Source organism: Sinocyclocheilus rhinocerous, unplaced genomic scaffold (genome assembly GCF_001515625.1).
Source record: "Sinocyclocheilus rhinocerous isolate Xijiao unplaced genomic scaffold, SAMN03320098_v1.1 scaffold1622, whole genome shotgun sequence".
Classification (NCBI taxonomy): domain Eukaryota; kingdom Metazoa; phylum Chordata; class Actinopteri; order Cypriniformes; family Cyprinidae; genus Sinocyclocheilus; species Sinocyclocheilus rhinocerous.
In genome coordinates, this window is record NW_015654513.1 from 771,460 (window position 1) to 795,191 (window position 23,732).

General features: G+C 37.6%; 3 protein-coding genes across 5 annotated transcripts in view; 1 reads left to right on the forward strand and 2 right to left on the reverse strand.

Moving 5' to 3' along the window:
- Positions 1-309: 309 nt before the first annotated feature.
- LOC107717448 (tubulin beta chain-like) lies at positions 310-5,375 on the reverse strand. Of its 3 annotated transcripts, none has more exons than XM_016524202.1 (4): positions 5,275-5,375; positions 3,189-3,297; positions 2,355-2,462; positions 310-2,245 (listed from the first exon to the last, which is right to left on the reverse strand). In XM_016524202.1, the coding sequence occupies exons 1-4, from the start codon at positions 5,329-5,331 to the stop codon at positions 1,188-1,190; spliced, it is 1,332 nt and encodes a 443-aa protein (XP_016379688.1). In that variant the 5' UTR covers positions 5,332-5,375; the 3' UTR covers positions 310-1,187. The 3 variants fall into 3 exon arrangements, with proteins under 3 accessions (XP_016379688.1, XP_016379687.1, XP_016379689.1); XM_016524201.1 differs by having other exon boundaries at positions 2,355-2,465; XM_016524203.1 differs by lacking the exon at positions 5,275-5,375 and adding an exon at positions 3,939-4,054 and having other exon boundaries at positions 2,355-2,465.
- A 4,241-nt stretch (positions 5,376-9,616) lies between these two features.
- LOC107717450 (flotillin-1-like) lies at positions 9,617-18,437 on the forward strand. Its single transcript, XM_016524205.1, has 13 exons — positions 9,617-9,728; positions 10,491-10,545; positions 12,261-12,336; positions 13,328-13,418; positions 13,502-13,645; positions 13,871-13,990; positions 14,458-14,553; positions 14,657-14,809; positions 14,970-15,151; positions 15,296-15,341; positions 15,449-15,586; positions 15,666-15,830; positions 17,205-18,437. The coding sequence occupies exons 2-13, from the start codon at positions 10,503-10,505 to the stop codon at positions 17,226-17,228; spliced, it is 1,278 nt and encodes a 425-aa protein (XP_016379691.1). The 5' UTR covers positions 9,617-9,728; positions 10,491-10,502; the 3' UTR covers positions 17,229-18,437.
- A 136-nt stretch (positions 18,438-18,573) lies between these two features.
- LOC107717449 (epithelial discoidin domain-containing receptor 1-like) overlaps positions 18,574-23,732 on the reverse strand; it is a 40,437-nt gene continuing 35,278 nt past the window's right edge. Inside the window, 4 exon segments of the mRNA XM_016524204.1 lie at positions 18,574-21,313; positions 21,395-21,854; positions 21,937-22,134; positions 23,033-23,160. Of these exon segments, the coding sequence (XP_016379690.1) occupies positions 21,173-21,313; positions 21,395-21,854; positions 21,937-22,134; positions 23,033-23,160 (927 nt within the window). The 3' untranslated portion in view covers positions 18,574-21,172.

Genomic DNA, 23,732 nt, shown 5'->3' on the forward strand with positions numbered 1-23,732 from the left:
TTTTAAAACAATATATTATATATAAATATAATATATAAAACAATTAATATTTATTAATATTTTATTTATTTTACATTTTAGATACACACACATACTACTCTCATATGTATATTATACTTTACTATATCATGTGTTTAATGATTTCATTAAGGCAGAGTTTATATAAGTGCAAACCTAAATGTGACTTTATTGGTACAACTTCAGCTTCTTCAGTGATGTGTATGGTGTAATGCAGCAAAAACACACCAAAAACCAAAGCAAACCTTGATTTGTAACGAAATTGTTTCATTTTTATTTTTATTTTCTCCAGAGGCTCAGTTTTTTTCCACACAGGGACAATCAAGGAACATCAAAACATTTAAAATATGTAATAAAGAATATGCAGTACAATTCAAAGTATGGGCTCAGATACGAGACATAACAGTTCATGAATTAAAAATTTGCACCAACAATCCATTCAACATGCTAAAACTCTCATCTTTCCATCTGCATAATCTAAAATACTTTCCTGTATCGTCCATGTCATTAGTCATAGTCATCCTCCTGTAGACGTTAGCTGGCGTCCAAGCGAGGTTAACATTCAGTAAATAACCCTGTTATTCTGAACCTTATCTTTCTTTCAGTCCGTTTCGTTTCCTTCATCTTTCACACAACATACTTTTCCAAACATTTCTCTAAATACTGCAGTCAGACCCGCTGAGGTCACATTGAAGTGCCATTATCTCACAGAGTTGCCTTGTTCTAGTGCAAAAATAACAAAAGAAAACATTAAAACACTATAATAATAATTTTGACTTGAGTTCTTTGCAGACAACAAGAAGAAAAATGTTACAATGAAAGAAAAATGAGATGTTACTGTCCTCCTGACCCCACCATCATCTATCCATTTATAACTGGATGTTTGCCACTTTATTCTTCCCTGTTCTATACAGAGAGGAGCTGACCATCAGAATGGTAAAGAAATACACAAAAAAGTGAGTGATTTATAATCGTAAACACTGTTATCCACCCATTCCGTGTTTAAGAACATTCTTTCTGCCTTCCTCTGGTTGTTTTTGGCCCCGTTTGTCTAGTGCTAATTTCTACTTGATTTGATTGAGACACTAAAAGTTGTTCCGTATGCGTTTTGCTACATGTACTCAAACTTGAACACACTACCAACTCCCCAAACACCTTTTGTTTACTTCTTAAGCATCCTCCTCGCCCTCTTCCTCAAACTCGCCCTCTTCCTCGGCGGTGGCGTCTTGGTACTGCTGGTACTCGGACACCAGATCATTCATGTTGCTCTCTGCCTCGGTGAACTCCATCTCGTCCATGCCCTCTCCAGTGTACCAGTGAAGGAAAGCCTTACGCCTAAACATGGCCGTGAACTGCTCGGAGATGCGCTTGAACAGCTCTTGGATGGCCGTGCTGTTGCCGATGAAGGTGACGGCCATTTTGAGACCCCTAGGCGGAATGTCGCAGACGGCGGTTTTGACGTTGTTGGGGATCCATTCCACGAAGTAGCTGCTGTTCTTGTTCTGGACGTTCAGCATCTGCTCGTCGACTTCCTTCATGGACATGCGGCCACGGAACACGGCGGCGACGGTCAGGTAGCGTCCGTGTCTTGGATCGCAGGCCGCCATCATGTTCTTGGAGTCGAACACTTGCTGCGTGAGCTCAGGCACGGTGAGGGCGCGGTACTGCTGGCTGCCTCGGCTGGTCAGAGGGGCGAAGCCGGGCATGAAGAAGTGCAGACGGGGGAAGGGCACCATGTTGACTGCTAATTTGCGTAGGTCAGCATTCAGCTGGCCGGGGAAGCGCAGGCAGGTGGTGACGCCGCTCATGGTGGCGGAGACCAGATGGTTGAGGTCGCCGTATGTGGGAGTGGTGAGTTTGAGGGTGCGGAAGCAGATATCGTATAAGGCTTCATTGTCTATGCAGTAGGTTTCGTCTGTGTTCTCCACCAGCTGATGGACGGACAGTGTGGCGTTGTAAGGCTCCACTACGGTGTCAGAGACTTTTGGGGAAGGCACCACGCTGAAGGTGTTCATGATGCGGTCTGGGTACTCTTCACGGATTTTGCTGATCAGCAGGGTACCCATGCCAGACCCGGTACCACCGCCCAGGGAGTGAGTCAGCTGGAAGCCCTGCAGGCAGTCACAGCTCTCAGACTCCTTACGGACCACATCCAGGACGGAATCAACAAGCTCCGCCCCCTCTGTGTAGTGGCCCTTGGCCCAGTTGTTACCAGCGCCGCTCTGTCCTGTAATGTGACACACATTATACCGTGAAGGTGAGGCATTTCACATCCTTCGCGTATTTTGAACATATTTTGCACATTTTTAACATATTCTCTTTTGGCAGTCACTCACCAAATACAAAGTTGTCTGGTCTGAAGATCTGTCCGAAGGGTCCTGAACGCACGGAGTCCATGGTGCCAGGCTCCAGATCAACTAGAATAGCTCTAGGCACATATTTACCTCCTCCACGAGAGAGAGACAGAAACAAGGGGAAAAGCAGACCAGCTCAGTAAACATAAGAAATTAAATCTATAAAAGAATGTATTTCAATGTACAGTGCACAGCATAGATGAGTACACCCCCTCTGAATAAATATAAAAGATGTATTTTCTTAATGATCACTAATATAGTTCATGGAAAGATGGCAAAATTTAAACATATTAAACATATACTTAATAAAAAAGACAAAATATATGCCAATATTTTTTGTAAGATTAGCCAATTAAATTAGCCAATTTTGTTTAAATGAAGGATTGCAGAAATTAGTACACCCTAGATTTAATTCAGAAAATGTATAATGTTCTAGTACTTAGTATGTCCTCCAGAACTGCTCTGACCCTTCTTGGCACTGAGTGTACAAGTTCATGACAAATTTTCACATCTGTCCTGTTTAACTCCTGGAGGACGACCTCCTTAAATGCTCTGGTCTTTAATAAACATTTTGGATGCTGTTAGATCCGAAATAATTGAATTGGTCTCATGAGACCAGAGTATGGATTCCCAGAAGTCTATATTTTGTAAATATGGGCCTTGGAAAAAGCTAAATGAGTTTATTGTGCTTTGGCTACAGTCGGTAGTTCTGGTGTGGATAAACAACCGGGGAGGGGGGTAGCAATGTAAATGCACACTGTTCTTAAAGGGGGCATCTTCCCCATCTTGCCCCAAATGTGTGTCTCAGTAAAGTACCTGTAGCTTCGTTGTAGTAGACGCTGATTCTCTCCAGCTGCAGGTCACTGTCTCCATGGTAGGTTCCTGTTGGGTCGATCCCATGTTCATCACTGATCACCTCCCAGAACTGCAAACACCACACAGCAATTTAAAGCATCTCCCCACTTGCAATTAAATGTAACTCGGTATTAATTTCAGCAATTCATTTATGCAAGGCTACATAAAATCGTCCCGTAAATCTGTAATCTGCAATGACTGGAATCCATTCAATGAGTTTTAGCTGAGAAAGAGGCTTTATGGATGTTTAAATCGTTAATTCTATGTTACTGCCCAAGTGACCTTAATCTGAGAGAGAAGCGGAAGGGAGAGAGGGGTCGAGATGGACTTAAGGCTGCGAGCAAATGGAGAAAGAAAAGATTTTTCTTGGGATATATTTAAAATAATTGTTTTGAAGGAATGAGGCCAATAAACCGGAAGGCGCTGACTGACAAAGCCCTACTGTGACCCTGTTCTGACACTCTCGGCTATCAAAACCTGTTACTCCAGGCAGCCTACATTTCTGCTGTGTCATCACATCATATCATCATAATATACCATGCGGACCGGACGCATATAAAATCATTCGGCTTCACCTATTTGATCTTTTTAAAATTAAGACGATTATCCCATCTTTCTTGAATACACTAAATTTTGCCAATTATTTAATCTACAAAATCAAAGGTTTCATAAATATGTAATTAGCTCATTCATTATTCATATTTCATTTACCATAGCGGGAATGGGCTGCAGCTGTTAGAGCCATTAAATCCATTTGTGAATGCCTCCTCGTCCCCACCCTGACCTCAGATGAGTTCAACAGACGCTCGCAATCTCATCATTTAAAAGGCATGTCGAAGTCTTATAAAGGATGAAAACGATTTAACCTAATTTCTGACGCCACAGAGGACGTGCAACATCTCATGGGCAATCTTTAAAAAATGTGCATCTTTAATTAGGCTGTGGGTGTGAATATGTCCTTGTTGCCGGCTTTAATCTCTGTTTTTGTGATAGAAAATCTAATTTCATCGATTAATTGGATATTTAAAATTCATAATACTTTTGTTAGAACAATTATAGTAAAAAGAGAGCTCATTTTAGGGCAAATTAAACAATGACTCACACGAAAATAACGTGATTTAACTTCATAATTTCACACTATTAGTCTACTTCTACTATGAAAAATGTTTCCTTGTCATTCTCCAGCGCCCCACCCTTCCCATCATCCACCGTTGGACCACTGAATCACAGCGGTCAATATCCGCACATCGATAAAAATACGGGTTTAGTTTAAACTCAGACAATACTCGCTCAAATCATTTCGCGTGAAAATGATGTTAAGGTATGCGGTTGTAATATTAGTGCCACGTGTCATGGCTCGCGCACTGGTCCTGACAGCTGTTTAAAGGGCTCGTGACACTGATAACGGGTAGCCATGGTAATTACTGAGAGCGCTGCTGTTCACATCGGATCCGCCACACCCGGTGCATTGTAACGAATGAGAGAAAGAAAGGAAGAGGACAGACCCCCCTTTACCCAGCGAATCCATTCACCCACAGCTCTGATTTACAGACAAAGAGATTTATAGTTGGAGTCTGCGGAATTTGAGCATCATTTATTTAGAGAAATAGCTATACAGACCGTGTTCAAGAAATAGTGGGAATGAATGAGGAGTGGGATCCGCATATTTTGGGCTTGCATAAAAGGGGGTTTAGATGAGGAAAAAAAGAAAAAGCAGTGCAATGGAAAAAAGATGCTTGTCTATAAAACTCCTCAACGTGTTGCCATAGTCTAATGCATTATTAATAACTCTGGTTGCAAAGCAAAATATAATAGGCATGTTCTGCAAAATATGCTTTAATATATCTAATATGTTGAGAAACAATAAGAAGATCGAATAGTTCTATTTTAGATTAGGTAAAGACTTTGAACTAGAATAACACTGGCATTCTTTACATATAGTGTATTCATTGTTGCATTCTGAGACTCTTGTAACGTTACTGTTATTTAGTCGTAGATGCTAAATATGACTCTTTGATGACTTTATACTCTGAAAAACTATTCTTACCTTGGCACCGATTTGGTTTCCGCACTGACCGGCCTGAATATGAACAATCTCCCTCATTGTTAGATATTGTGTGAGAACTTCTCAAATAAACCGGGAAAGTAACGGTGTGGTTCTGCAATAATTTGGAAAAGCCGGACAAAGGTTTTATATTCCTGGACTGTCTCCAGAACGAGGCTGGAATAGTAGTGGGCGGGGCACTGCTAGATGTTGCGAAACCTGATTGGTGCAAGACACATTTTAGTGGCGGGAATTGGAGTGCAGCTCGGAAGTATATAGGGCAGTAGTGGCCAAAACTGGCCCGCCAGCAATAATATCTGGCCCGCGCCCGCAGCCAGATTATTTTGATAGCGGCTGATTCTGAAATAGATCTGTCATGACAGCAACAGTTACTCACAATCACTTCGTCTTTAGTGATTTTGCCTTCAAAATAAAAGTACGAGAACGTTTTTGTAGCAATGTTTTATTTTGAGATGAATTGATAGCTTTTAATTTGAAAAGTTCTGAAAGACATTCAAAAGAGTCTGTGGCTCGCTAGACACACCTCTAAAATAGCCGTCATGAAATGTGTGGTATGAAAAAAACTTAACAGTGAACCATTGAAACATTTACTTATAACCATAGACTGTATAAAACAACGCGGGGCCTCAGCACCAACACGTGAACAATAACAAAGCAAATTCAGCTTCCTTTTTATCAAAAAGATTGACAAGACAATCAGCAAAAATTTCTTGATCATGGATGCAGAACAGCTGGGGGTGCATGCTTATAACTTACTCCTGAAACGACAGAGTAAACAAGAGTAGGCTAGCCTACATGAATAGAGTTAAAGTTAGATTAAGTTTTGGCTATTACACAGGCTTAGTAGGCTACTCACTTAATGTGAAAACAGGCATCTTCCATCAGTCACGATTTTTTGGATGTTGGGTGATATTATGGATGTCACTTTAATTCGCAGACAATTCGTTGCAGATAAGACACATTTGCATTCACAAAACTAGGTAGGATGAACGTATAGTTGTCTTTCCATTCTTCGTTGTATGCCCTATTTTCGCTGTCAACTTTCCACTTTAGACTCTTTGATAGTACAATTTTCTCTCACCAGCTAGCTTAAAGGGGTCATATGATGTTGCTAAAAAGAACATTATTTCGTGTATTTGGTGTAATGAAATGTGTTTATGCGGTTTAAAAAAAAAAACACACATTATTTTCCACATAGCCTACTGTACATTATTGTTTCTCCTCTATGCCCCGCCTTTCTGTAAAACCAGCAGGAGAGCATTGATGATCGGTCTGAAAAGCTAAAAAAAAAAACACACATTATTTTCCACATAGCCTACTGTACATTATTGTTTCTCCTCTATGCCCCGCCTTTCTGTAAAACCAGCAGGAGAGCATTGATGTGTAAACTGAATTTGGAGAAAGTACAGTGTGTTACAGTGAAGTTATTGACTATTTTGTCCAATAACAATGAAGGTAATGGCTATTTTTCAATTTAAATAATCATAAAAAATATGTAAAAGCAATTATTTTCAAAATAACTGTTGTAGTATAACCAGCAAGAAAGCAGTGATGTGGGAACTGAATTTGGAGAAAGTACAGTGTGTTACAGTGAAGTTATTAACTATTTGTCATAATAAAAAAATCATTAAAAAATTTGTAAAAGCAAATATTTTCAAAAATAAATGTTGTAGTATAACCAGCAGGAGAGCAGTGATGTGTGAGCTGAATTTGGTGACACTACAGCGTGTTACTGTGAAGTTATTGAGTATTTTATTAGTAACATTTTTCGTGTTTCGCACTTTGCAGACGGTCCCTTAGGACTTGTCTTTCATACGCCAGCGCATTGAGATCAATGTATTTTGTACAGAGCGAAGGAAAGCTTGGTTTGAGGAGAACTCGCTTGTAGCTCGTTTTCTACATCACTACGAAAGAAAAGAGGCGTCAATTGTGTAGTAAAAATGTTTTGCTCGTGATTTATTGATCCGGAAAAGTCGAACCTGTGAATATCTTGCTAACTTTACCGAACTAGGAAAAATTCTGAGTGTAAAAGTGGGCTATGTCAAATAATTATTACAATAAGTTAGTCTCCATTGTGTAACAAGCAAATGATACACATTTATTATTCACAATATTGAAAGAGGAAATAAAACAGTTCGTTAAGAGCATGACTCAAGCCATTAATGGGCTAATTCAAGTCCTCTTTTATTTTTATTTTTTAGTTATTTTTATCCATTCCGCATCTCCCACATGTGTTTTAGCAAGGCGGTCTGTGTTGCAAGTTGGTGAATGTAGATACTTGCCAGGTTACGTGTCACTACTCTGCTTTATTAATGTATCCAGTGTAAAACCCGGACACCGCCACACAAATGTGGCTTTTTGTTAATGACTGTCCTACTACAGTATTTAACACAGAGTAACGGCTCACTACCAGTTACAAAAGTAACAGTCTGTCACAGGCAATTCTAGTTGCATTTTTCATCAGTTAATTTCTTAAATTATCCTTTGACTGTGTTCTGACCCACCATCTAGTGGCAAATTTTTTTTTGCCCCGATGCCAAACAGGCCGACCCCTGATCTAGACAAAATGTTCCCTTGAACAATTGCTCTTCTATGAAAATAATACGCATATGATAGTCAGAGTCATTGTTATGGTGTATAAATATGTTATGCATTATTGTTTAACTTTTTGTTTAATTTTAATTAATAAAGTTTACCCACTATTTTCTTTATGGATACAAAATGGGGACAATGATAAATATACATTGACTAGTACAGAGCATAAAAGAAGGGAATTGTCTAAAGCTTGCTGCACTGACAAAGCAATAAGGAGCTGATAAAATAACCCGAGACAGTGAAAAGAGTATCAGAGAGAGTGCACACTTCCTTAAAGGGGTCATATGATGCTTATTTAAAGATCATTATTTGGTGTATTTGGTGTAACAGAATATGTTGACATACTTTAATGTTCAAAAAACACATAATTTTTCAAATACTGTACATACTGTACGGTCCTCTATGCCCCGCCTCTCTCAAACGCTTCGTTTTCTACAAAGTCCCTCCTTCCGACAAGCGCAGTCTGCTCTGATTGGCCAGCTGACCCAGAGCATTGTGATTGGCCGAACACCGCAAGCACTCGTCGGAAATGTAACGCCCCTTACCATAATCACGAGCTTCATCTTTCAAAATAAATGTAAAAACAGAGCCCGAAAGGGGAACAGAGTCATGACAGACAGTGATGAAGCTGGTATGTGTTTACAGTACACAAGCCACGGTTAAGACAGCTGACTCCACTGCGATGTGACCCTGTCTCTCTCTCTCTCACACACACACACACACACACACACACAAATATTTCCATATAGTGTGGTAGATATGTGGGGGCGTGTTAGAATGAGCCGTTTTAGGGGGGCGTGGCAGAGTCTTAACTTTGATAAAGAATATCTCTTTGGTTTTGAGACTTTAGTCTTTGCAACTTCAGGGATCTTATCTATGCACAATCAGCTTGTAACACTCCAAAGAGAAAGGAAAACTTGAAATCGCATCATATGACCCCTTTAAGTAACTTAAATATATAAGAACAGTCTAAAGGAATCATGAAAGGAATAAAGAAATGCACAGAAAAATGACCTGTTATGTGGTAAACATGTTTAGTAGCCCACTCTGGACTTCTCTCATTTGCAAAATACTAATAATTTTCTCGTTTTATGCCGTAAATAAATACATAAATAAATAAATATGTGACGAGAGATTCATTTTCTACCTATTTGTTTGAAAAGCTGCATATATTCTGCCACATAATAAGAACAATCCCTTTGATCAGTCATAATGATCAATCATACAAGTCGAAATGATACTAAGTCAAAAATGATGACCTAAAAAGTCAGAATTATAACTCAAACAATTAAAATACTTTAAAAATAGCTATGAAATGAAAAGTCAAAATTATGACATAAAAAGTCCAAATTATTAAATGTAAAGTCATAGTTATGACATATGACACATAAAAATCGACTTTTTAGATAATTATGACTTTATATTATAGTATGTCATAATATTTACATAATTATGATTTAGAATCCCATAATTACGATAATTATGACTTTCTATGTCACACTTATGATTTACCAAAGCATGATTTTGAAAGAATTAAATGGGGGTAGGCTATTTGTTTAGATATCTAAGAGCAAACTAATGAAGGTGACTTATTCCTCAGTTTACAGCAGAGAGCATTCTACCTACTACTCTGTATGACCTTCGTAAAACCTAGTGAACAACCTACCTAGGCTGCATTTTGCGCATCGCGAACGCCCAAAAGTGTAGTGACGGTAGACATCACCTGAGTGTTGTGAATGGGCGTGGCCGAGTTTCCGTGATTACGACGAGCTTTTGCCATTGACACCAGTGAGACAATCCGAGCAACATTTATTTCGTGTTTGATGAAACATCAGCAATCGGTAAGAACATATGGGGTTATCTAAATACCACGAAGTTTCTGAACTTGTGATTCTCAACACCAAAGTAAACTTTAGTCGCTTTAAATACAGCATAGCCGCTGCTAAGTAGCAGCCAAGCATTTCCTGTTCTGTTGCAAAATACATTAACGTTAGTGCCTCTAAACACGTAGCTACTATGAGTTCTACATACATTATATTCGCACGGGTTGTTATTGCTTGTGTTTTCAGACCTGTTTTATTGCGAGAGAAACGTTTATTTATCGTCGAGGGTTATTGTTCATTATGGCATAAGATGCGTGTTGATCGTTTAGCTTTTACAGTAACTTACCCTTTAAATATTTGATTTTTAATATTTAGATCCATAACTTTATAATTGTGTCGATTATATGGGAATAGTTTTATATGAAGATTTGTAACTTTTTTTTAAAAATCTTAATGTGTATTGTGTAATATTCTACATTTTTAAGTTTTACATTTGTGATATAAACTAACGTATTGTATCCCTTCTACTGTAAAGTGCTTTTTTTAAATTAGTTTTTGATTGGTCAACAGGTCCCTGATTTGAAAGTGAAAAAAGCTGTAGTTGATTTAAAGAACATACTCAAATGAGAGACATAAATTAGAAGTCAACATATTTCACTGAACTCTTGAGAGATTAACTATTGCTGTCTGTGTTTACTCGGATGTCATATCTAATATATTCCCAGCATGGGTTGATCTAGTGACCGATGCCTTTTAAATACTGCTGCTTTCTTTCTTCAGATCTAATTCAGGATGTTTCACACCTGTGGTCCCAATGAGGCGATGGTGGTCTCAGGTATGCTGCATCTGTTGCTCTTTATTACAGAGTTATGTCAGTTATGTATATAAATAAACATAATTAAAATCCTCCTTCGAGGTTACATATGATAAGAGAGAACTTAAAATTAAAGCAGCTGTTGATTGAACTGGATAGCTTGTAACTAATGATTGACACCCATGAGACTTTTACAAGGAGCCGTGAAGTTCTGTAATGATCATAAAGATCAGTGCTATTGTGCAAACTACATTCTTTTCTTAAACAATGTCCAATGCAGAACTGGTTTCAGCTGCTCATGTGACTTTCATTCACAGGTCAAAACAGACACAAAGTTCACTGTAATGGTTGTGATTTTTTGTGTAGATAAATGGCAGTGGTTACACATTAAGATTACTTTAATGAATAAAAATAGCCCAGCAGGCTCACATTTACTACAACAAGGTTAATGCAGTCAAACCACACTGTACAGAGGGGCAGAAAATAAGTCACCAGCTCCATTATGTCTCTGTGGCCCTCGTTCTCTCTGTAAACAGTCGACATGCTGCTGGCAGGAAGTGTCAAGTCAAGTCAAGTCACCTTTATTTATATAGCGCTTTTAACTCCTGCACGGGATTGACCTTGCTGTTTAAATGGAGAAACATTTTGTGCTGTAATTTATGAAATGTGTGTGGGTGGATTTCCAGCAATGTAATGCTATGATGACATACGTTTTTCTCTGCTGTTAAACTAGAAGTGTGTCCTGATAGTAAAAGTGAATCATTTGTACAGTGGTTGCCAGTTTTAGTAATAGGAATTGTCATTTTTTTTATTTTTAAATGTTGTAAAAGTAGTAAAAGTAAAACGTTTCTTATTGCATTTATTTGATCAAAAATACAGTAAGTCATATTGCAAAATATTTTTACAATTTAAAATAACGGTTTTCTACTTTTATATGTTGTAAAAACTTAATTTATTCCTGTGATGGCACAGCTGAATTTTCAGCAGTCGTCACGTCAGTCTTCTGTCACATGATCCTAAAATGCTGATGTGCTACTTACTATTTTTGTGGAAACTGATATATATTTTTTTTTCAGGATTATTTGATGAATAGGAATTGCAAAAGAACAGAATATATTTGACATCATTCTTTTTGTATTATTGCTGACTAAATGTATTAATTTCTTTTTTTTTTAATTCTTACGGACTCCAAACATTTTTTTAAATAAATATAAAATAAATAAAATAAATATAAAACAAAAAATATAGTTTCATGACCAGTAATGTTATATAAATATTGTTATGTTATATAAATATTTATTAAGTATATTGTGCATCTATATATTTCTATTGGTAGATATTGGTTATTTAATCATGCTTTCCCCCTATTTTTACCTTTAGATGATGATCACATAATTTTTAATAACACTTTATTTAATTATAATGATTTAATTGTCTAATAATTTATTTAGACAAAATAGTATTGAACTGTATTATTGACCATTTATCATTTACCAGCCATAACATAAAAATAATGATCAATTTATCTGTATCTGTCAGAATTTTAATATAAGTGGTCTGTATTATTGTTACATATCCACCGTTACGGTGTTATTAAATTACTGATACTATAAGATTTTTCATTTTGGATATACCTCCCACCACCCCTAGCTAGTTAATTGCCACTAAGTATGTTTTCAATCAAGTCTTGACACTTTATACCAGCAAACAAAATCTCTTTATGTTGTCTCTTTTAGGATGTGGCCGCTCTCCTCCTCTATTGATTGCTGGTGGAAGAGTGTTTGTTTTTCCCTGCATTCAGCAAATCCAGCGGTATGTATTGAATTACAATAGAAGACGGATTCTTAGAACATGTTAATGCAAGAACACACGTGCATAGAAACCATTCTGTTTAACCAGATGCTGCAGTGCGAGTCACTAATTTAATTCCAGAAAAGACTGGGAGTCTCGGGCCTCATGAATGATGGGAATAAGAACAAGAGGCGGCCCTGTGTGCAATAGAGACTCCACTTGTGTTTACATTCCTCTCCACGTATATTAATGAATCACTCAGTCCTCAAAGAATACTTTCTTCACTGCAGTAGTTTGTAGATTACTGTAGATGAATTTGCCTTAGCTCCACAAAGTCGGTTGATGATTTGATTACTGCACATCAGCAGTCACATCTGTGAGGTCAAGCTCAGCCATCAATGTGCAGAACTATATGTGGGTGTGGCTTAAGTTTGGGGGCGGGGCTATCTATTTGCCCACATAATGGGAGACAATAAATATGTTTGGTTATGGAAGCTTGTATTAAGGGTAATTGCGATATTTTTTTTTTTTCTTGCAATACTAAGTTTACATCTCATAATTCAGACTTTATTTGTAATTCTGAGAAAAAAGTCACAAAACAGATGTACACTCAATTCTGCGATGAAAAGTCAGAATTATGAGATATAAACTCATTCAGTTGCAAATATCTTTGATTTATTTTTTATTTTGTGGCAGAAAAAAACTGAATTGCGAGATGTAAACTGAGAATTCAGAGCAAAAAGTAGGAATTGGCAGGAAAAAAAACTAAATTGAACTAAAAACTAAAAAGTCAAGATTTTGATTTTTTTCCCTTTTTTTTTTTTTTGTCTTTTTTTTTAAATCCATGGTGGAAACAGGCTTCCATATTCGTGAAACCTGTTTGGGTAATCAATTTTTTTGCAGTTTCATATGAATGGCGTATATATCTGCCTTGGATTTAAAAACGGTTTGTTTGTAAAGAAAAAAAAAAAGCTTTATGACTACTTTCCCTCTCGTTTTTCTTTGCTCCCAGGATATCTCTCAGTACTCTGACTCTGAATGTGAAGAGTGACAAGGTCTACACCAGACATGGAGTACCAATCTCAGTAACAGGCATTGCCCAGGTTAGAGAGAGACACATTTTACACTCATCTGTAGAACATAACATAGTACAGTCTGTAAGCGCTGCTGCTCATGTGTTCTGCAGGTGAAGATCCAGGGTCAGAATAAAGAAATGCTGGCCGCAGCCTGTCAGATGTTCATGGGGAAGTCAGAGGGTGAGATTGCTCAGATTGCCCTAGAGACCCTTGAGGGACATCAGAGAGCCATTATCGCCCACCTGACTGTGGAGGTACTGTCACATGCTAAAAGTTTTGCTGTTTGTATTCTGTATCACTCACAAAGAGATGGAAGAAACAAGCTTTTATAAGAAGATTTTCAAAGAGGACTGGAGGGTTTTAGTGCTGAAATAAACAAGCAACCTTTGCTGTCTGAAACATGTGATGATAACTGTTCTGCTGCTGTTAGCGGATTATTTGTTATTGATTGTACAGTCTCTCTTTCTTTCTCTCTGTAGGAGATCTATCAGGACCGTAAAAAGTTCTCCGAGCAGGTCTTTAAGGTGGCTTCCTCTGACCTGGTCAACATGGGCATCGGTGTGGTCAGCTACACGCTCAAAGATGTGCATGATGATCAGGTGACTTTAGTCATGCACCACACACCCTAAAATACACTACTATTCAAATGCTTGTAGTTATTGTGAGTTTTTTTGTTTTGTTTTGTTTTGTTTTTTGTTTTTGAAAGAAGGCTTTTATGGTCACCAGGAATGCACTCGTTTGACAACAGAATAATAAAACTGTAGTATTGTGAAGTATTATTATTATTATTTAAAAATGTAATTTATTTTTGTGAAGGCAAGGCTGAATTTTCAGCAGCACTGAAGCTCCAGTCTAGTAATGCATAGACAGTTTGAAATAATTAAGATAATACAATAAAATAACACAAAACGAGCTGTTTTGTACAGCTAAAAATAGCTGGACGCGGTTGAGACCGGAAGCTAGACCCATAGAATTAAAAAATGGCCAGGCCTGCTCTTACGAGAAGAAAAAGGTGGATAATCGTAATATGTATATATGTATATCACTCACCCGGACTTCCTTACAGAATTATCTAAGCTCGCTGGGTAAAGCTCGTACTGCTCAGGTGCAAAGAGATGCTCGTATCGGTGAAGCTCAGTTCAAGAGGGATGCCGTCATCAAGGTGAAAATTTGACATATTTCTGTCATCATTGTTGGTTGTATGAACATTGGTGTGATAGATAAAACTATGATAAAACTGTAAATGTCCTTGTTTGTGTATGTAGGAGGCTCATGCCATGCAGGAGAAGATCTCTGCTCAGTATAAGAATGAGATTGAGATGGCTAAAGCCCAGAGAGACTTTGAGCTGAAGAAAGCCGCCTATGACGTTGAGGTCAACACCAAGAAGGCAGAGTCTGAAATGGCCTATCAGCTTCAGGTAGCAAATGATATTCAACTTGGTTTTCAGCTGGTAATATGAGGGTTGCCGGTTAATATTTCTAGGAACTTCAAGAAATCATGTAGAACTAGACAAGTACAACAAAAACGACAATTAAATCACATCTACTGAGATATTTACTCGCCATCATCTGCATTAGGTGGCCAAGACGAAGCAGCGTATCGAGGAGGAGAAGATGCAGGTTCAGGTTGTGGAGCGTACGCAGCAGATCACTCTACAGGAGCAGGAGATCACCCGCAGGGAAAAGGAACTGGAAGCCAAAGTCCAGAAACCAGCCGAGGCCGAGAGATACCGCATTGAGAGGATCGCTGAGGCAGAAAAGTGAGAACTGAGGACTTAAGGGTCCAAAAGTTTTGGCGTTTTGTCTGCTTTAACACACATTTGTGCTTTAGTGGAAGCAAATCTGAAGGATAGAACTTGGTGTGATAATCTCGAAAAGCCATTTAATGTTCTTTCATCTAACAGGCTTCAGCTGATAATGGAGGCAGAAGCTGAGGCAGAGGCCATCAGAGTGAGTTCATGAATCTCTCCACACACTTGTTTTTTGCCGGTGAAAATTAGCATTACTATTCACATTAGATCCCACTCAACATTCAGCTTTTCCTGTCTCTCTTTCAGATGAAGGGAGAAGCTGAGGCCTTTGCAATGGAGGCAAAGGGTCGGGCTGAAGCCGAGCAGATGACCAAAAAAGCAGAAGCTTTTAAGGAGTACAAAGAGGGAGCCATGGTGGACATGCTGCTGGAGAAACTCCCACTGGTTAGTGCATCTAAACTTTTGAAAGTCAATAAATAAGTTCAATGATAAGACCACTCAATAATGGCCTCCACTCCTCTAGATGGCAGAAGAGATCAGCAAGCCACTCTGTGCAGCCCAGAAGGTCACCATGGTGTCCAGCGGTGGGTCAGAAGTGGGCGCAGCTAAGCTGACAGGAGAAGTTCTGGAAATCATGACTCGCCTGCCGAGTGCAGTGGAGAAACTGACTGGAGTCAACATCTCACAGGTGACCACGCTCACGTCAGTGCTGGTATCAGGCTGTAGATCACATGAGCTGCAACGTCTGCATTCCCATGGCTAGTTTCCGCAGTTTGTTTTTGTTGCATCATCATTTGTCTCTTTCACAAGTCACTGTCAATTACCACCTGTCATCAAAATGGAACTAAGAAAAATAAGGTCCAATTCTCACTATTAATAAACCAATAACTACGACTTTTGTCTCAATAAACTACTAATTTGCTGCTTGTTAATAGTAAGGCATTTGCTAAGTTTTTGGGTAGGATTGGGGATGTAGAATATGGTCATGCAGAATATGTGCTTTATAAGTACAAATAAACAGCCAATATGTTAATAATAGGCATGCTAATAAGCAACTAGTTAATAGTGAGTTTTGTTTCCTAAACTAAAGTGTTAGTAAAAAAAAAATATATATATTATATATATATATTAGGGCTGTCAGTTTAACACGGTTAACTTAGTTATGAAAAAATAACGTGATTAAAATATTTTAACACAGTTAACGCACTGGCCCCGCCCCCATGCCTGTACGTCATCTTACATTTCATACAGTTGACTGTTGACAAATATGATGCAGGGCAACCACTCCATAAATGCAGTTATGCCCTAAAATTAAAGATATTGGGGCAAAAAATGCCCGCAGATTTATTTTCTTATTTAGAGTATTATTTAATTGAAAATAATAATAATAATAACATTAAAGGGATAGTTCACCCAAAAAAATTTAAATTCTGTCATCGTTTACTCAAACCTGAATGACTTTCTTTCTTTTGTGGAACATAAAAGAAGGTATTTTGACAGCTGTTTTGGTTACCAATGACTTTCATCGTATGAACAAAAAATACTGAGATGTTTCTCAAATTATCTTCTTTTATGTTCTGTAGTTTATATTAAGCCGTTGTAGCCTAAATGTTTATGCGTAATACATTTTATGTTGAAAAACTACAATTTGTAATGTCTACTTGATACTTTCTCATTTAACACAAAAATAGCTTTAAATCATCTTTTGTGGGTATTTTCACAGTCAAATATATTTTGCGATTAATTGTGATTAATTAGATTAATTCATCGAAACATCATGTAATTAATTAGACTGACAGCCCTAATATATATATATATATATATATATATATATATATACTAGTCTAGTTTAAAATAATAAAGGCATCTTAAAACTTAATGGCCAAATAAAAAGCACATTTAAATCCTTGTGATATTTATTGTTGCAAATTGTAATTGGCAAAATCTTCATAAATTGACTTTCTTGATTAAAAATGGCTGTCTGTGTGAATGCTCCTTAAGATTACATTTGAATACTTTAGAAATACTGTAAAAATACTCTTTTTTTTTTTTTTTTGGCCAGGCTGTTTCATCCCGCATGGGCTAATAGAGTTCATGAAGAAGGAATGTGGTCTGATCAGCTCTGATCGTGGATCTCAGCTCTTCCTGTCTTTGTGCATGCCTGTGTTTGAAATGAACCTGGAACATTGAGGTCCTTTTTGTTTTTGTAATCCACCATTTGTAATATTCAGTTTTTATATTATGTTTTGTGAATTATTGTATAACATTATATGATAATTTTGTAATTTAGGTGAACTACTTTATCTGCTCTAGAGCCTCTGTTGAAGGTGAATATTCAGGGAAGCAGGGCTGGTCTCTAGTTTCTGTATTTCTGTCTGTCAGAGCCACACGCCTGTTGATTCTGGTACAGTTTCTTTCAAAACAAAGTGCATTCAAGTCAAATGCATGTATATTCACCTGAAGTGCATTACTGAAGCAATAGTCCACGTGCATGATGCCTTATGTCTGCAGACACTGAAATGTGACGTTTTATTCTTGCCATTTTAAGGTTTTATCATTTAATGGTCCGTGAAGACTTTTTCCTGTAAACAGTGGCACTAGAGTTTGCAGACACATATTGAAAATGATTTGGAATGTAATACATGTTTTGTTATTGTCTGTGTGCTCAGTAGAGTGATTTATACAGCAAGTTGAAAAGTAAGAGGAGGTGGAAAGTGGGTAAAGAAAAGAAACCCTTTGATTTTTGAAGTTGATGAACAAACAGGAAAAAAGAAGAGAAGGAAACTGGTTGGGTATTGAACAAAGGCTGCAAACATGTCTCTGTGGCCACAGAAACTCCAGCGAAGGCTGTTGGTGGTTTCATTTCTCATATCAACTTATTCTTTTTGTTTTACCATGCTGCTGTGTACGTCACACTAAAATCGACTCAACATTACCTAAGGTAAACCTATGCATCTCCAGTTTATGCCTTCAACGTGCCTCAAAGCTATTTTTTACTTTCTCACTGAATCAACCTGCCCTGATTGTTTCAGCAACAGGAACTGTGATCTGTCATGTGATACTTCCTGGCCTTAATGACTAATTTCGTTCAGAATATTCAATTTGTTTGCCATTAGTTTGTTTTTATTGGTGTAAAGCTTCATTATTGTTTTTAAAGGAACAAACGGACCCAATTTGTGCCTTACTGTATGTTACTGTATGTGAGCGGTGATGTAAACTGAAGATCTATATGACCAGGCTGAGATTTATACATATGTTCTGTTTATTATAAACTATTAGTGTGCGCTGTACTTTATAACTTTTCGATTTATGGCTTTGTGTGAATGCGTGTGTTTGCACAAATGCTGTTTGAGTATGAATGTGACATGACATACTATTTCAAATGAACAAATCGTGTTTGAGCGTAAATGAAAACAAGCACCCCATTTCACTTTATTTGAAAAGGTTACTTTATTAAAACACCTACAAAAATAGACAACAGCACAGGCAATGACACCGACTAACACAGGCAGGGAAGTCTAAAACAGAGACAGACAGACCCGATTAATAACAGATAGCAATATTAATGAAGAAAATTATGTCCCATGAAGTATTTACATTTTTCATTATTTATGAAACATGAATAGCTGAGGACAGAACATGCCCAAAACTATATATATAAAAATACAATAAAGGTTCAGGGCCTCAGTGTACCAAAAAAAGTTAAAGGTCATTCAATAAGCATAATCAGCATGGTTATATAACCATTTGGGAATCACATTCTTCTGTGTATATTACAGTATACATGTTGCTCTCCACCCCCACCTACACACACGGTCTTACTCTTAAATGAGGAAGAGGTCTTTATCTACAGTCTGCAGTATGCAATTGCGTACTGTAGCTTTAAGAGAGTTTCCTGCAAATGTCCTACAGGTTTACATAGTAAATTCAGGACAAATGCTTTGCTTATTTTTCTGTTCATCCAGTTCATTTCTCATTCTGTAGGCAATAACTTTGTCAAACTTATTGGTATAAATGTACATGTCTGTGGCCACTCTGCTTGTTTTTTTCCTCTCTTTCTCTTTCAAATTCTTCCAGGCTCATTTCTGGCAAGTCCAGGCTCATATTCAGACTTTTCAAATAATGCATTGGTAGCCAATTCCATACATCCCATTCAAAAGCATCTTTAAATTCTACACAGAATATACTGATGCCCAAAAGTTCAGGATGTGCATTCAGCTTATTCAAGTCAGTGCACATACTGGCAGGTCATTTCAAAAACCATATGCAATCATTTTTCGTGTCATCAAATAAATCACATTCACACTTAACGCCCGTTCACTCCAAGAACAATAACTATATTGGTGTCTAATAACTTCATATTTATCATAAGCATGTGATGCAATTATTCTGCCGCTTTAAATGCTCAAGCTCTTTAAAGTCAAGTGGATTCTGATTCGGGGGGGGGGGGATTATTCTGAAAGTGATTACAATGATATTGTTCCTTTGTGTCATTATCATTGTGGTTGTAGTGTGGACTTCTTATTGTTAGAATTCGAATAATTAAAGCTTTATAGTTATCATCCTTAGTGAGAATGGGCCTTAATTAAAGAATATCATTGGAATTACGTTCAGAATATTTTGTTTTTCTAGCTGATGGATGCTAAAACATTGACAGCCAATCAGAATCCTCGAGTATTTATAGTGGACGACAATATAACTGCAGCAAGTGCTTATAATAAACAAAACATGATCGTCTATTGGTGTGAATGCTAGATAATTATCGTTATGGTCATTTTTCTTGGTGTGAACAGGCCTTTGTAGTCAATGAAGGATGGAGTGACTAAATGTTGAGATAACTGAGGAAAGGCCCACTCGAACCAAGAATGAAAGAGATACCAACACACGATAATGCTCTGTTTATTACAAGCACAGGCTGCAGTTTAAATGCTTAAGCCCCTTAAAGTCAGATTTTGATTGGCTTTCTGCATTCTGAAAGCGATTCCCACCATATTGTTTCTCTGTTGATATCATTATAGCGGTGGAGTGGGTTTCCTTGTTCTTACAGAATTATAACAATTATTAAAAATGTATAATTGTAGTTTTTGTCCATGAAAACGCCCCACTCAGTGTTGAATGTTTAACGAGCATTTCTTAATGATGAATTACCCTCCACCACAGAAAAGACATGAAAAACTGCCTGATACAGCCTCAGATTGTCTACATGACTACGAATGCTAGCAAAGTTAGACTGAATTTACTGATTCAAATGTTATTCACTATTTTCACTTAATATGCACTATTTCTGTATTTCTGCTATTGTATGTTTTAATACGCATATCTGTCAAATGTTTCCCTAAATGGACAGTTTATAGAGCCTTGTGCTTTTGTCATTTAGCTATGAAACCCTCCACCAGTTTACATGATTATGTTTCGAGATCTATTCAGTGTCTAGGGAATGAAGAGACAGTTTTGATACAGGTTAGAGGACCAGGATTTAAGGTTCAGATGCCAAGCAACATTTTATCCCAAAACCAATCCCACATTATTCCCGTTAGACCATCGTCAGCGCTTAGTCGTCATTACTGGACCTCACAGAACACAAAAGACTTCAGTTTTACAGCAGGAAACATTTACAGAGAGGTTTCATTCTTAGGTTCACCGAGAAAAAATCAGGCAGAATAATGTTTCAGAGAAAAAAAAAAGAAAAAAGAACCATTTCTGTGGTGCATTCTGGGAGATTTGTGTCTCTGTGAAACTAAATACTGTGGAATAGTGATGTGATAAGTATTGATAGAGGGGGAACAGCGAGTCTAAAATGATTTGGGGATAAAATGTTGCTTGAAGAGTTCAGGATTTCAGGATAAGGGGTGAGAAGTGGGTCATTTAGGGGCACCGAACCTGCGGCTTTTATTTGCCCCAACCCACCCATCAAAAAAGACACGAATTTACATAAGAGTGCTTAGCCGTGTCTGCTGAAAAACACACCACCAGCCTGTGGTCCACACACACTTTCTTACGTTCTTCCGCTTTTCATCTCTCTGTCACTTTCTAAACCATGTTCATGGCGTCTTCGGTGAGGAAGGAGTGAATGTACGCAAAGGAAGGCCGTAGTTTACAGTCTCTGTTCCAGCAGCTAAGCATCAGCTCATACAAACCCTGTGGGCACACAGCCGGGCGAGACAGGTACACCTGATCAAGAGAGAGAGAGTGAGTGAGACTGTGTCAATGTTTTTCTTATGAGGGTTAATAAGTGTCAGCAAACACGCATACCTGTCTGCCCTGGTCTCTGAAAAACTCCCCTGCGTTGTCAATGACCTGTTCATCGGTCATGTGACTGTACGGCTGCTCCTGACACACACTCAGCATCTCCCATAGCGTCACGCCGAATGCAGCTAATCAATAAAAAAAAGTTTGTCACTAATATTCCTGTGTATTTTCATTTATTAGAGCAAACATAGTTCTCACCATGAGGATGCACTCCCATGCCATCCAGCGAATAGGCAGCACAGCTCGTCCCTGTATCCTGTAGTAATCGCCAGCATAGAGGTTCCTGCTCATGCCAAAATCAGCTATCTTTATCTGGCGCTCTCCGCCGCGGTCCTCCCCCTCACCCCTCTCTCCACCCACCAAGCAGTTCCGCGTGGCCAGGTCTCGGTGCACAAAGTTCAGAGACGACAAGAACTTCATTCCTGATGCGATCTGACTCGCCATGGAGATCAAAGCTGGGTAGCTGAGACAGAGAAAGACATTTAACCTTTTACATAATATCATTACTTTATACTGTCATTGTACTGCTCTGTGTGTTTGTGTACCTGATGGTTGGTGTATTATGTGAAGGGCCGGTCTTGTCCAGCAACACTCTATGGGAGAGGTACTGATTGAGGTCGCCGCTCTCCATGTACTCTGTGACCATACACAATGGGTCGCTGCTTACACACACACCCAGCAGGCGGATTATGTTCGGATCCTTCAGGCGAGATAAAATCTTCACCTCCTTCAGAAAATCATTCCTGTTGAAAGAAGAGCATGAAAAGAATGAGAGAGTAACAAGAGAAGGGGAAAGGACAGAACATTAAAGGGAAAGTTCACCCAAAAATGAACATTTTTGTCATCATTTACTCACCCTCATGTTGTTCCAAACCTGTATAAGTTTTTTCCTTATGTTGAACACAATAGACAATATTTTGAAGAATTCTGAAGAACCAACCAGTTGTTGGCCCCACTGACTTCCACAGTAGGGAAAGAAACACTATAGAAGTCAATGGGACCATCAACTGTTTGATTTTCAGCATTCTTCAAAATATCTTATTTTATGTTTAACATAAGAAAGAAACTCATACAGGTTTGGAACGACATGAGGGTAAAATGATGACAATTTAATTTTTTGGGTGAACTATCCCTTTAGGATATGAAGTGTATGAAGAATTTGAGTTTACTACAGTTTTATAAAATACACAACAGGTATTGTTTTACAGGTGACAAGCTTTTCCAACCAAATCTTAAAATTCTTTACAAAACATATGCAACAATAAGGTAATACACCCTCGTATGTCCCTCTACACCCAAAGTGTATTAATATATCAGGGTTTTTTTTATTTACACAAATTAACTTTTTAATTGCTAAAATGGAAGTTCATTGAGGCATTCAAAATTGCATTACAAATATTTTTAAAAAGTGATAAAAATTAAAAATAAAAACGAAATGAATACAGATTAATAAATTATTCTTCTTTTCATTCATTCATTCATTCATACCAAATCAAAGTTAAGTAAAAAATGTTTGTCATGTTAAAACATGACTTGCATTGTTAAGGTCAGATGAAGTAACATTTAAAAAACATCACAATATTTATGACATATTTATTAAACTATAATAATAATATATTTTTTCAATAATAATTCAGTTACCTGGCATTTTTAGAGGCATCTGGCCTTAAAATCTTCACAGCCACCAGCAGAGGGCGCCCTTTCCTGACATTAAATGGGAACTCAAGGTTTGCGAGGTCCTGAGGGTTTTCAATCTCACACAGATGAACCTGTAAGGAAACATACAATAAATAGCTTGTTATACAGGTGCATCTCAGTAAATTAGAATGTCGTGGAAAAGTTCATTTATTTCAGTAATTCAACTCAAATTGTGAAACTCGTGTATTAAATAAATTCAATGCACACAGACTGAAGTAGTTTAAGTCTTTGGTTCTTTTAATTGTGATGATTTTGGCTCACATTTAACAAAAACCCACCAATTCACTATCTAAACAAATTAGAATACTTCATAAGACCAATAAAAAAAAAAAATTAGTGAATTGTTGGCCTTCTGGAAAGCATGTTCATTTACTGTACATGTACTCAATACTTAGTAGGGGCTCCTTTTGCTTTAATTACTGCCCCAATTCGGCGTGGCATGGAGGTGATCAGTTGTGTCTCTTGTTTCTCATTTTCCTCTTCAAAGACTTAAACTACTTCAGTCTGTGTGCATTGAATTTATTTAATACACGAGTTTCACAATTTGAGTTGAATTACTGAAATAAATGAACTTTTCCACGACATTCTAATTTATTGAGATGCACCTGTACAGGAAACAATATTATTTACAAAGACTGCTTTT

Coding starts and splice junctions, on each gene's coding strand:
- LOC107717448 (XM_016524201.1), bottom strand. CDS start 5,331: ATGAGGGAGATTGTTCATATTCAGGCCGGTCAGTGCGGAAACCAAATC. Junction 3,298..5,274: donor GAAACCAAATCGGTGCCAAG/GTAAGAATAGTT, acceptor TGGTGTTTGCAG/TTCTGGGAGGTGATCAGTGA. Junction 2,246..2,354: donor ACCAGACAACTTTGTATTTG/GTGAGTGACTGC, acceptor GTCACATTACAG/GACAGAGCGGCGCTGGTAAC.
- LOC107717450 (XM_016524205.1), top strand. CDS start 10,503: ATGTTTCACACCTGTGGTCCCAATGAGGCGATGGTGGTCTCAG. Junction 13,991..14,457: donor AAGATGTGCATGATGATCAG/GTGACTTTAGTC, acceptor ACTTCCTTACAG/AATTATCTAAGCTCGCTGGG. Junction 15,831..17,204: donor CTGGAGTCAACATCTCACAG/GTGACCACGCTC, acceptor TTTTTTGGCCAG/GCTGTTTCATCCCGCATGGG.